This window comes from Dunckerocampus dactyliophorus, chromosome 11 (genome assembly GCF_027744805.1).
Source record: "Dunckerocampus dactyliophorus isolate RoL2022-P2 chromosome 11, RoL_Ddac_1.1, whole genome shotgun sequence".
NCBI classification, from domain to species: domain Eukaryota; kingdom Metazoa; phylum Chordata; class Actinopteri; order Syngnathiformes; family Syngnathidae; genus Dunckerocampus; species Dunckerocampus dactyliophorus.
Genome location: NC_072829.1, coordinates 4193844 through 4205987, shown reverse-complemented (window position 1 = coordinate 4205987; position 12144 = coordinate 4193844). Strand labels below are relative to the sequence as shown.

General features: G+C 38.2%; 1 protein-coding gene across 12 annotated transcripts in view; it reads left to right on the top strand.

The window, feature by feature from the left end:
- prom1a (prominin 1a) overlaps window positions 1-11199 on the top strand; it is a 72719-nt gene extending 61520 nt beyond the window's left edge. For 5 of the 12 annotated variants that reach the window (XM_054793038.1, XM_054793035.1, XM_054793034.1 and 2 more), the window contains 5 exons: window positions 562-677; window positions 1370-1438; window positions 3122-3220; window positions 5762-5794; window positions 7375-11199. In XM_054793038.1, coding sequence (XP_054649013.1) covers window positions 562-677; window positions 1370-1438; window positions 3122-3191 — 255 coding nt within the window. In that variant the 3' untranslated portion in view covers window positions 3192-3220; window positions 5762-5794; window positions 7375-11199. Of the gene's footprint in view, window positions 1-561; window positions 678-887; window positions 2931-3121; window positions 3221-3314; window positions 3355-5761; window positions 5795-7374 lie in introns of those variants that run through there. The other 7 variants (XM_054793031.1, XM_054793039.1, XM_054793037.1 and 4 more) reach the window with 7 other exon arrangements.
- The last annotated feature ends 945 nt before the right edge of the window (window positions 11200-12144 follow it).

The window sequence follows — 12144 nt, the reverse complement described above, 5'->3', positions numbered from 1 at the left end:
CTTTAAAATAAAAATAAAAATTAAAAAAAAAAAACGTTTTCAAGGTTTCCCAAAAGGCATTGTGTCTGAGCAACTCATTCATTGGGGCGCTGCAATGGTTTTACCTTCCCTCTTTTTGCTTCCCTCTGGTGGACAGAAGCAGCATTGCAGCCATTTTCTATGCTTTCTATGCTCTGCTCCAGTGAAATGCCAGACTGTTATGTTGTTCTACTGGGTATATACTTGTATACTGACCTCCACGGACTCTCAAACGGGTTGACGAGCTCATTGTGAGTTCATTCATAGCTCATGATTGGCTCCTGCCAAAGAAAGGGCTACCGTTTCCTCACGGACTTGTGCACGCCACAATATGCCACTTTATGACGTGGACACGTGTGGCCTATATAACAACAAATCTGTTTTTTCCTCTAAATTTAGTGGGTGCAGCTTATACACCGGAATTAGCGTTAATATAAAATAAAAAAATATATATAAAAAAAATATATATAAATATATATAAAAATATGCCCCCGTCATTGCCAGACTGCGGTAAAATGAAAGCGGTGATTGCATTTGTTGCAGAACGTGTTCTGGATGGGTCTGGGCTGCAGCACGCTCTTCCTCATCCCCAGCGTCATCCTGGCCGTCAAGCTGGCCAAGTTCTACCGCAGGATGGACACGGAGGACGTTTACGACGAGTGAGTGCGCTACGTTACACACTATGCTGCTAGATGAGTCCCACACATCAAAGAGACGTTTATGTCCTTGAAATGAATGCAGGCCTTTTTCTTTCATTGCTGCAAATATTTCCAGTTTAACTGCTCTTTTTTTTTTTTCTTAGTACAGCAAACTTTTGCAATGCTTCTTCTCTTGTTGCTGCGGTAACACCTTCTTATTCTTCCTCCTAGTTCCTCTGTTTCTGGGACTTGGCATTTTACTTTGTGATAACCATTCCTACTATTTCCATCCTCCTCATCGTTTCCATCTCTTTATTTTTTATTTTTTTGCTGTTCTTGGTCATGCACTCTGCACTTTATAGTCTGGCTTGTGTATTTGTTGGACAGCATGGTCTCTGCTTTGCAAAATGGGGCAGGCTACTTCCTGGTGCGTTTCCTAAGCATTCATTGTTTGTAGAACAAAAAACATTCTCTGCATCGTGTTCACTGACTTGTTTACAACTAGTTACTGGTGCTGGTTGACCATGTGAAGTGTGGCTGAAGTGTCCCTTAACTTTCCATGAAGGGCTCTTTCTTGCAATCACATGCTTTTCTATGTTACCTGTAAATAATAACGCCCCAACCCCCCCCAAAAAACAACAACAATTGAAGGCATGTCTCATCACACATCTGTCATCTTGTCTGTTTGTTTGTATGCAATGTTTTGTTTCCAGTATGGAAAGTGGTAATAATGGTTATCATATGGAGCCCTCACAAGGCATCCTAAACCCCCCCATGACGAGGTAAACACTTTTTCATTTCTCTTCCAGTGCATGTGATGGGGAATGGTGGTGGTGCACGCACACACACACACACACACGCACACACACATGAATAAATCGGCAATGTTCATGAGCTTTACTTTCACTGTTTAAGTCATGTCCACACTGCTGTTATGTTTACCCTCATAGGGTAAATATGGAACCATACTCATGTCTAATCTCCTCATGACATATTACACTTTTTTACTTATTTAAATATATTAAGTAAAAAATATATAAATATTTTGAAGGTTAAGTGTCTTTTGGATTTAAAAAAAATATATATATATATTTTTTTTTAATCCAAAAGACACTTAATCTTTCTTGCTAAATATATTTGTTGGCAATTTTGACAGAAAAGTTCTTATGTTTTTGTTGCCAAATCTAATTTTAAATGATTTTTAAATTTGTTAATGAATAATTAATATATGAATTCATTTATTATTAATAAAAGTATTATATTAGAATTATACAATAGTAGAGTATACTCAAACCTGTGCTTGGCACCTTGACTTCTTTCAATGTAGGCTTGTTGGTAAAACAATAGAAAATGAATTTTGTATTAAGCTCATTGCTGCTTTTGGGGGCGGAGTTATGGTGTTGCGAACTTCCTGCATGCTGGGCGAACATGAAAACACCTGACTTTTTTCCTCTTGTTTAGAGTGACGCAAAACCCCATGAATGTGCACCTGATCATTTTGTTCCGAGAGAGGCAAGCATGTGGACGTTCCTCTCTAATCGCACAAAAACAACAACAAACATGACATCTAACGGCATGATTTGCTTCTGGTTTTGTCTTGTGTGCTCACCTCTTCAACGTCGGCATGTAACACAAGCTTCACGCAGACAACGAAACACAGAAATGTTTTAAAGGTCCCATATTATCATATTTTTTACCAATTTGAAATGGTGCTCAATAGTGTATTAGAAGTGTGTTAGCCTTGATCCTGGACAGTTTAAAATGCGTTTAGTACGCCCTACTGGGGGGGGGGTGTCTGGGCCATGTGTGTGTCTCCAAGAAGCTGTATGGTGTACTATATACACGGTTTACATAGTGGCTACACTGTACCTCTGTCCAACGGAATAGATGTCATATGTCACAAACAACAACGTAACTTTAAGGAGTGGGACAAACGTTAGCACCAGCATAGCTATGCGATGCTAAGGTGCTAACGTTACACATTTTCACAGCAACATCATGCTAGGTTGGTCTGTTTGAAAAGCAAACTGATCAAACTTGTAGCTCCCACCTGACAGATCGTTAGTGTCAGGGTTATTTTTTTTTTAAGTGTAGCAAAGCCTACTTTTTTCTCTTTTTTTCTTTTTTCTTTTTTTTTTTTTTTACAAAAATGAGCATTTGAGTGCCTCTTCTCCTAAAAGCACAGCAAATAAGTGAGGAAGATGATCGATTTTTCTCACGTTTGCCGCTCATAAACAGGCTGTATAAAGGCTGTATAAATTACCATTAGAACATCACTTTAAAAAAGTGCATTTGGCATAAAAAGGGACCTTTAAAGCTTCTTACTGGCCTTGACACTGTTTAGTTGTTATGATCTCTGTCTAATGATCCCTCCTGCTTGTTTTAATCCAATAAATCAACAAAAAGGTGGGGTTTTTCCTCTCATGTGCCAGCTAATGTTGTTGCATGTTGTCTTGTGCGGCCAGCATCCCGACCTATGACACCATGAACAGGTTCCCGCGGGCCTCGGCTCCTCCGAGGCACATCGACTGGTGACCGAGAGCTCTGGTTGTGGTTCCTCTCAGGTACTTTTTTGTTTCACTGACTTGCTTTCTTTCTAATCCTCCAGTTTCAAGCAGCCTGCCACTAATCCACTCCTCTAACACGTCTTTCTTCAAGCTTCTTTTAGGGCTTTTCTTCTTCTGATAGCGACATCACGGTGAGAATGGTTGTCGCTGTGGAATCCTCAGTCTTGTGTGCTTTTTAATGTTGATGCTTGTTTTGGTTTCACTTTGCATGCTGATTATTTCAAGAAAAGCGAAATGACACACGTGCACCTCACACGCCTGTAGCGGAACAGTTGGTACAGCTTTATTTTAAGATGTGTAGTGAAGCCTTTTTTCCTTTCTTTTTTTAAATAGCACATTCCTAAAACCAGCACAGCACGCCAACCCATATAAAGCAGGGCTGTCCAAACGTTTTGCGAGGGCCACATAGTGATAAATGAAAGGTTGCAGCTTTACCACGTTGGTATTTAGTAAAGCACCTCATCACATGCACATATGCAAACAGCTTTGATATGTTTCAAGAAAGAACTGCACCTCAGCTTTGTCATCTAGAAAGATTTTTTTCTTTAATACTTCAACTCTATGTATACTAAAATTACATTTTTTTTCTTGGAAAATAAAAAAAAACTGTCTTGTTAGAATACTTTTACTTTCTTCTGGTGGAATGACACCTGTTTCCCCATTTTTGCTGTTTTTTTTTTTTTTTAATTTTCCAAGTATTTCAACTTTTCTTCTTAAATAATCTTTGTAAAAATGTTTTCATAATATTATGACTTCATTCTCATAATCGTCTGACGTTATTTCTGTAATATTACAGCTTTTTCCCAAACCGGATATTTGTTTGTTTTTCTCAGAATATTACGACTTTAAAAAACAATCCTCATAAGATTACAAGTTTATTCTCATAAAAATTCTGACTTTTTTTCTTGTTAGAATAGAACTTTTTTCTCTTAATTTTTGGACTGTATTCTTGTAAAATGGCAGCAGTTTTTTCCCCCATTTCTGCTGTTGGTTTGGTGTTTTTGGTCAACTTTCCTCTCTTAAATTTTCTTCTGTGGATTCCTCTATATACACACACACACACACACACACACACACACACACACACACACACACACACACACACACACATTCAGTGATGCATGCTGAAGGTGGAAGGCAGGCAGGAGGAGCGTGACTTTCTCGTTTCTTCCTCTGCTGGGTTTCACGTCATAAAGATGAACGACGTGAACGTTTCCACAGCCAAAGGATGGCTGCAAACGTGTGGGTTTTTAACGATTTTATGTTGATTTATCGACGCTCGCGTGTGCTTGCTGAGAGTCCACGAGAGAAGAATGACTCTAGCATAAAAAGACTGGAGAATCCTGGCGTTAATGTTTTAAAAGTCAACTTTGTTTTTTACAAGTAATCAATCTTGGGTTTTAAAGCGGAAGTTGCTGTGTAGTTGCTAGTATTTTATTTTTATAGCACGCTATATCACAATGGAAGCTCTGAATATATCCTTTTTTTTTGGTATAAAGTCGTCGTCTTAAATGAGTGAACATCAAAACCAAAGAACATCCTTACTTTATGAATCATTAAACGTGATATTAGTAGGCCTACTTTTTTCTTGTAAAATTACAACTTTATTCTCCTAAATGTCCTTTTTTTCCTCGTAATCCTACGTTCTTGAACGTGACGTCTTTTCCCTGCTTGTCGTTACGTCACTGTTATGTTTGAAGTCCATAACACTAAATACTCATTTGTGCACATGAAGTTCACATTTTGTTTTTAGTAATCTGACTTTATTGCCGCTTTTTTAATTAAAAAAATTCTACGTTATTTTCGTAACATTGCGACTTTTTTTAGTGTAAAAATGGCAACTTTATCTTTGTGACACATTTTCTTGTGACACTGCTACTCTTACTCAAAACGCAACATTTCGTGTTTTTTCATTTTAGTGACTTTTTTAATAACTTCTATACACTTGTAAATGTATATACTGTACATACTTATCTTTTTTTATTTTGTATTTATACATGTTTGCATTATTTTTACCCAATATTTTCTGATGCCAACAGCCAATTAGCGCCTCTAAAAATCCTCATTTTTGTAAATACAGTGTTCCCTCGTTTATCGCGGGGTATAGGTTACCAAAATAGCCCGCAATAAGTGAAATCCGCGACGCAGCCAACTTAATTTTTTTGTAATTATTATATGTTTTAAGGTTGTAAAGATTAGAGTCTCTGCAAGCTGTTTGCTAGCTATCAGACAACGGGGAACGCGGCAGTTCGGCACGAAGGAGATTGATTGACAATGGCCTACAGCCAATCAGGACGCAGAACACAATGCATGTTCATACGCTGTAAAAAACAAAACAAAAACAAAAACAGAGCACAAACTGCGAAACAGCAAGTCTGCGACAGGCCAGCCGCGATGTATGTTATTATTTACACATTTTTATTTCTTTTTTCTTCCTTTTCTCACACGTTGTTCTTCTCCCAGCCTGATTGCCAACCTGTTGATTCGAGGCGTGATTCCAAAATGTAACCCGTGTTGTATTTCTCTTCCTGTCCACAGCGGCCATGAAGGCTGGAGCTAAAGTAGTGGACGGTGAGTTCTCTGCTCTGTCTTGTTCTTCTGTGGCGTACAAGAGACGAGCACAAGGGAAGGAATGAGTTTCGATTGTTTGGATCGATGCTGGCTAATAAAAGTCCATTTAACAAGCAGTGTAGTCTTGCGTGGGGCGTAAACGCATCTATTTGCTTCTACGAGCGCGTCATTGATTCATCACTGCGACCTCAGCAAGGGACTGAAGTAGAACTCTTCACGAACCAGCTTTAAAAGATGAATTCCTACTCAATAAGAAAGTAGAATTTTAACGTGCGAATAACTCGAACAAAGGATTCTTTAACGCTTGTAATTTTACCACTTTTTGTTCCCATTCAAATGATGAAACGTTCATCTTATCCTCGTGAAATGTCCTTTTCGTAACATTGCCTTTTCTCTCTAAAAATACAACTTTATCCTCGTGAAATGTGGAACTTTTTCATTGAAAAAATATGCTACTTTTTCTTATAACGTGACTTCTTGCTGATAAAAATCCCATCCTATTAGCCTAAAAATGTCCATTTTTCTTTGTAATCCCACAACTTCATTTCATACACACTTCCTTCATGCTTTTTTCTCATTAAAGTCTGATTTTCATTATTTTATTACTTTATATGCTAATATGAGGGTCTATTTTTAATACATAATAAAAATATCATACAAAAACTATAAATAAAAAAAATTTCGCTTTCCTGAAGCTTTCACTTTATTGAACTAATATTTTGATATATTATTGTTTTTAATAAGTAAATGAATGAGTAAAATCAATACTGATACAAAAATGATAAATGATACATAAACAAATGTGATATTCATAACCCCACAACTTCATTTCAAAGAATGAGGACTTTTTCTCATGAATGTGTGATTTTCATTCTTATATTATAATATCATGAGGCATTTTTAATCTAATTAAAAATTGGACACATACATTCATTTTAATTTTGATATTTTCACGTATCCCAACTGCACATGTCCAAAAGGAGCAGGAAGAAGCAGAGCTTCAACCCCGCCCCTCTTTGCTCATCCATTTCATGTCCCATTGGACGGGTTCCCTTTGCCGGTTGTCAGTAACACCAGAAGATCACCAAGCATTGAGTCATCAGTGATGCAAAGATGGGAATTCTGCAATTAGGACTTGTCATTAAAGTTCAATGATTTTTGATTCAAAATGATTATTGTAATCTGATTTTTTTAAATATAAATAAATACAAATAATATAAGAAACTTTTTTTAGCTTTCACATTATTGTTAGAATATGATGTAATAAATAAATGAATACATGTCCATTTAAATAATAAGTTAATATTACAAAATGTATATTTAAAAAAATAGAATCTTTGTTATCCTGCAACTATGTTTCAGAGAGTTGGGACTTTGTTCTCATGAAAGTATCAATAATAAGATAATAATAAGATAAGTATGGATAAGATTTTGTTATTTTATAATGTGTTGGTTTTTATTTTAAATAGATGCTAAATAAATACCGATCCTAATTATTTAATCAAATCTATTGTGTTTTAGCTTTTGCTTTATTGCTGCTAAAAGTGACTTTTCCTCACTACGTTTGTTTTGTTTGTTAGTTTTATCAGGATTCTCCGGTGATGAAAAGTGGGACTGAACCCAACTGAAAATGAGGATTTTGCGAGCCCGTGGATTGTTTTCATCTTCATCTTCATCTTCAGTCGGCCGAGACCTTTCCGCAGGACATCAAGCTAGCTGTTCTCCATCCGGGCCCGTCTGGTTCTGGATGGATCCGACCACTCATTGGGCTGCCACCTCTCTGTTTACGTTGGTCTCACCTGGACTTGACGCTATTTCAACACAACCGTGACGCTAAGTAGTCACAGGAAGGTAACAACACGATGCTAGCAGATGTGCTAATGAGACGGCGTGCTTATTTTCTCAAACGGACGGACGCAAATAACGTTTGGTATTTGCACCATGTTGGCACCATTGAAGTTTGAGGTAAAAAAAAAAAAAAAAGAAGAAGTAGATGGACTGTACCTAGCATGACTTTCAATGTTTACAATATCAATAATAGAAGGTCGCTCATCCTTTTGGGGCTCGTTGCATACAGACTGGTTGCCTTTTACTTTGGCATTTACTGCTTTTTAAAGGGACGCTTCACCCTGAGACGCGCTTACGCTTGTTTAAAAGTATCGTGTTGTTAGCTTAGCCGTTTTTGATAACATTGTACGGTTCTGCAAATTTCGCCACAACTCCGAGCGTTGAAATACTTCAACTTCACCCGCATTGGATTAATCGTCGTCCTTCCGTCCGACCATTTCTGTGCGGCCAACGCAGGTCACCGTTTTGGGAACAAATTAGGAACAAATTGAATGCGTTTGTAACCGTGCTGCAGAGCTCAACATGGGCCAAAAACAGTATCGTTTACTTCATTTTTGATGAAGTTATGACATTTTTCATTCGTTGAAGTCATTCAAAAGGTGGTTAACATTTGATATTAGCATACTACAATATGTCGCATTAGCATAAACGTGTGAAGGATTGCCTGTCTTGGATACATTGTGGTCGTCTACAAGCAGTTTATCACCAATTCACAACATTTGCATACAAGATGAAATAAGTTTAACCAAAGAGTGACTTCACCGCCTGCAAATGAAACTTTTAACTAACTATAAATATTTCAAGAAAACATGCCTAGCTTTTTAATTGTTATGTTATTCATCAGCATTGCAAACCCTCCAATTCATCCTTTATCATTCACTGTTTGGAGAACAATCACAGAAAAATCAATCAGTATTCCCACAAATCAATCAAACTATTACTATTTTCATTCAAAAGTGTTAGAGAATTTCTCCTTTATGTCATTTTATTACCATTCTATGTCCTTTTTTTTAACAATTCAATGTAATTACAAAGGTGACGGTACTTACAAAGTGGAGAATTGTTCTTCTCAAGCCAAATTCTATTTTTTACCGTAGATCTCAGGTGGTTTTTAGCACTTGCTCCATAACTACCCGTTAGTTTGTTGTGTGTTTTGTTATTCTTTTTTATTAATCTATCATGATGTTAACTAATGATACATTTATGGAATATACACTAGAAGAAGTGAATGTATTCAAGTTTGTTTGAAATTTGCTGTGCGCTGGAACGGATCGCTAACGCATCCTTGGTAACGTACGCACGTTCATGCTAGTCGCTGCTGTTGACGTCAAAAAACAAAAGATGATCCATCCATTGGATGACAATATGGGATTTTATCTTTAAGCTGATGGTGTTGACACGACGCATACTGTGACAAATTTTTAAATGTGAAATGACGGCCTCCGCTTTCCGCAACTTGCTAATTTAGCAAGCTAGCAAGTGTCTGACAATGCCATCTTGTAAGAAGAGATTAAGCTAGGATAAGTTAACTTCTTGATTTTTATTTTTTTAAGTCTCATCTTGAGATGAACCAAGTATACAAATGCCATCATTTGATTTTTAAACATTTTTTTAGAGTGTTTCAGAGTGTTTTCATTCAGCTGGGTTGTTCTGTGTAGCAATTTCATCCAACAAATTCAAATGTCACAAATGATATCCCACTTTGTAGTAACCTTTCCCTCTTAAATATGAATGATAACCTTCAGGAAGCAAAAGCGCTTGGTTGTATTCATATTTGGTAGCAGCATGTTTGGCTACAGATGCTAATCCAGGTTAGGTAGTAAACTAGCGCACCTTTTGTGCTCCATACAGTTCCATTGCAAGGATGTATGGATTTATTTCCACACAGTAATGGTTTGTATGGCGACACAGGCGCCACATTTAACGGAGTAGTTAAAATGCATTGTAACGTCTGCACAGACGAGGAACTGGTTACGGACTGTAAAGACGCCAAAAGCACACCAGCACCACAGTGTAGAGATGTGCCAAACTCGTGCATTTCATACTGAATCGGGACCCACGGGTGCTCGGCTACGTTAACTCGTTCACTTACTCACCCCTGCCACCAGCCACGTGTCAGGCCGCAAATGAATGCGGGACAAGTCGGGGGAGGGGTGGAACTTGTTACTCTGTGACGGGTGGCTCGAGTGAATCGAGTACCCAGTTCACTTCAGTGTGCGACTCATAAGACCTCGAGTCCGTGAAAGGAATCGGGTTTCCCATCACTACAACATTGGCTGTCAATATGCGATCCACGCCGGAAAACGCCATCGGTTCTGCACACGCGTGAGACTACGTCACTTCCTCCAGGAATTTTTAAGACAGCGCTTCTGCAGCGTCACACACGGTGGTATTTATTGTTGTTTTACATTTCAGTTCATTTTCAAACGGTCAATATATGTAATATATTGGGGGGTTATTACCTCCGCCAAGGAGGTTATGTTTTTTAACCGGCGTTTATCTGTTTGGTTGTGTTCAAAATAACGTGAAAAGTTCTCAAATGGATTTGGACAAAATTTTGAGGTATTGTCAGAAATGGGATATGGAAGAACTGATTCAATTTTGGGGTGATCCGGATCACCGTCTGGATCCAGGAATTTTTTAAAGGATTCTTAAACATTGCCAGAGAGGACCATTTTCGGCATTTGTGCATATAACTACACAAAAAATGGTCAGAAGATTTGGGGACAAAAATACAGGAAGGTGAAGTTTCCAAGAGGTTCTACAAAATATCAAAGACTAATCCAGATTTATAAAGAATATCTCCAGATAATATGAACGATAATCAGATGAAGACAACGGATTTGTTGTAGCTTCAAAAGCTACGGTGCTAAATCCAGAAACCACCATCACGGAAAATGTGATTTTTGTGAAGAACTACTGAACTAATATTGATATCGTTATGAATCCAGTTGCTAGTGGTACCTTCCATGGTCAAGGAATCTAAATATGCAGATAATTTAAATGCAGGACTAATATTTATGGTGTAAATCACAATATGGGGGAACTATGGCGCCTAGCGGAGGTCTGCGCTCTCTGAGTGCTTTTCTAGTTTTCTTAGTGATTCTTATTAATATCTCGCTAGCAGGCGATGGTACTATCGTCTTTCTTCACCGAGCGTGACCCTACGTAAAAACCTACGCAAACGTAGGCCAACCGGATGAAGGCGTGTTCTGCACATGCGTAGAACCGGTTGCGTTTGCGGTACGGATTGCGTAGTGACAGCTGGGAGCTTTTCCTCAACCGACACCCACGCCCCAACCCCTGGTGCGTTCACGGCAACCCAAAACTGTCAGACAACACAAACATGTATAACCGGTATAACTTCCGCGTTGCTGCAGTATCAATTAAAAGGCGTCCGCGCTCACCTTCAGTTGTAAAAAAAAATAAATAAATAAATAAAAGGCTCACTATCAACTATGAACTGTTTTTTTTTAAACATTTCAATTATTTTTGTTTGTTTCTTAGTGCTTACATGAGCGTGAGTGAATTGTCAATAAAGATTTTCATTTCAGCTTATAAGTGTTCATCAGTCGTTCTTCCACTGTTGCTAAGCAGATTTGCATCCACGACGTGGAGCTTCTAAGACGGTACAATGATTTCTTACCTTTTTCTTGTGTTAATGTGAAATGTTGCAGGTTTGCTTTTAAACCTTGCTGGTGTTTTTGTGGAGGCGTGAGGTTTTAAATAACCTTCAAGTGTCCAACATGGCGTCAAGACCCCCCCATAGCAACTCTTGTGGAGCATTCCTGCCATCTCAAGGTAAGCGCAGACTTGGTAATGTTTGTTTTGACGTGTTGCAGTGACGACTCGCACCGCCTCAGGCATTCATTTGTAAAATGTACCCCCCCTCGAGGTGTCACTACCGCCACGCACGCACCGAATTGTCAACTATTTTGGTCTACAACACTGACGCCTTTAATTTATGCATCAAATTCATTCATTCCTTGCTTTTTTCTAACGCATTTACAATTATGATGCTTCTTGATGGGAGTTAATTTGTGTAATTGTTTAAATATGACCCTTCCATCGCTGTTAGACACTTAAAGATGCAGCCATGGTGTCTGGGTGTGGATATTTAAATAACTTACGCTGGCTAAAATCGCTTTTTAGCCCAAATAATTTATTTTTCAGTGATTCAGCGTGGTTAATTTCACAGCCACCTGACTTAGGTTGACAAACACATTTCCTTGGTTCGCTTTTGCTTCAGTTCTGAATGAGTCATGCTTTCATTTACAACATTCCTCGTGAGTTCCACTAGCTGCAGTACCCGTCTGTACGGGTGGGTGCCGCTGTTGCGTCGTTAATGAATCTCACAGCTCCGTGAAAGACAGCGCGAAGACTTTCTACTGCCTCCAAAACATTTATGGAAGAAATATCCTGTCTACCCGAATACAACAAGACTGACCCCTCTTTCATCACCCGTTTCTGGAAATGAATCTTTTTTTTTAATTATGTTTAAT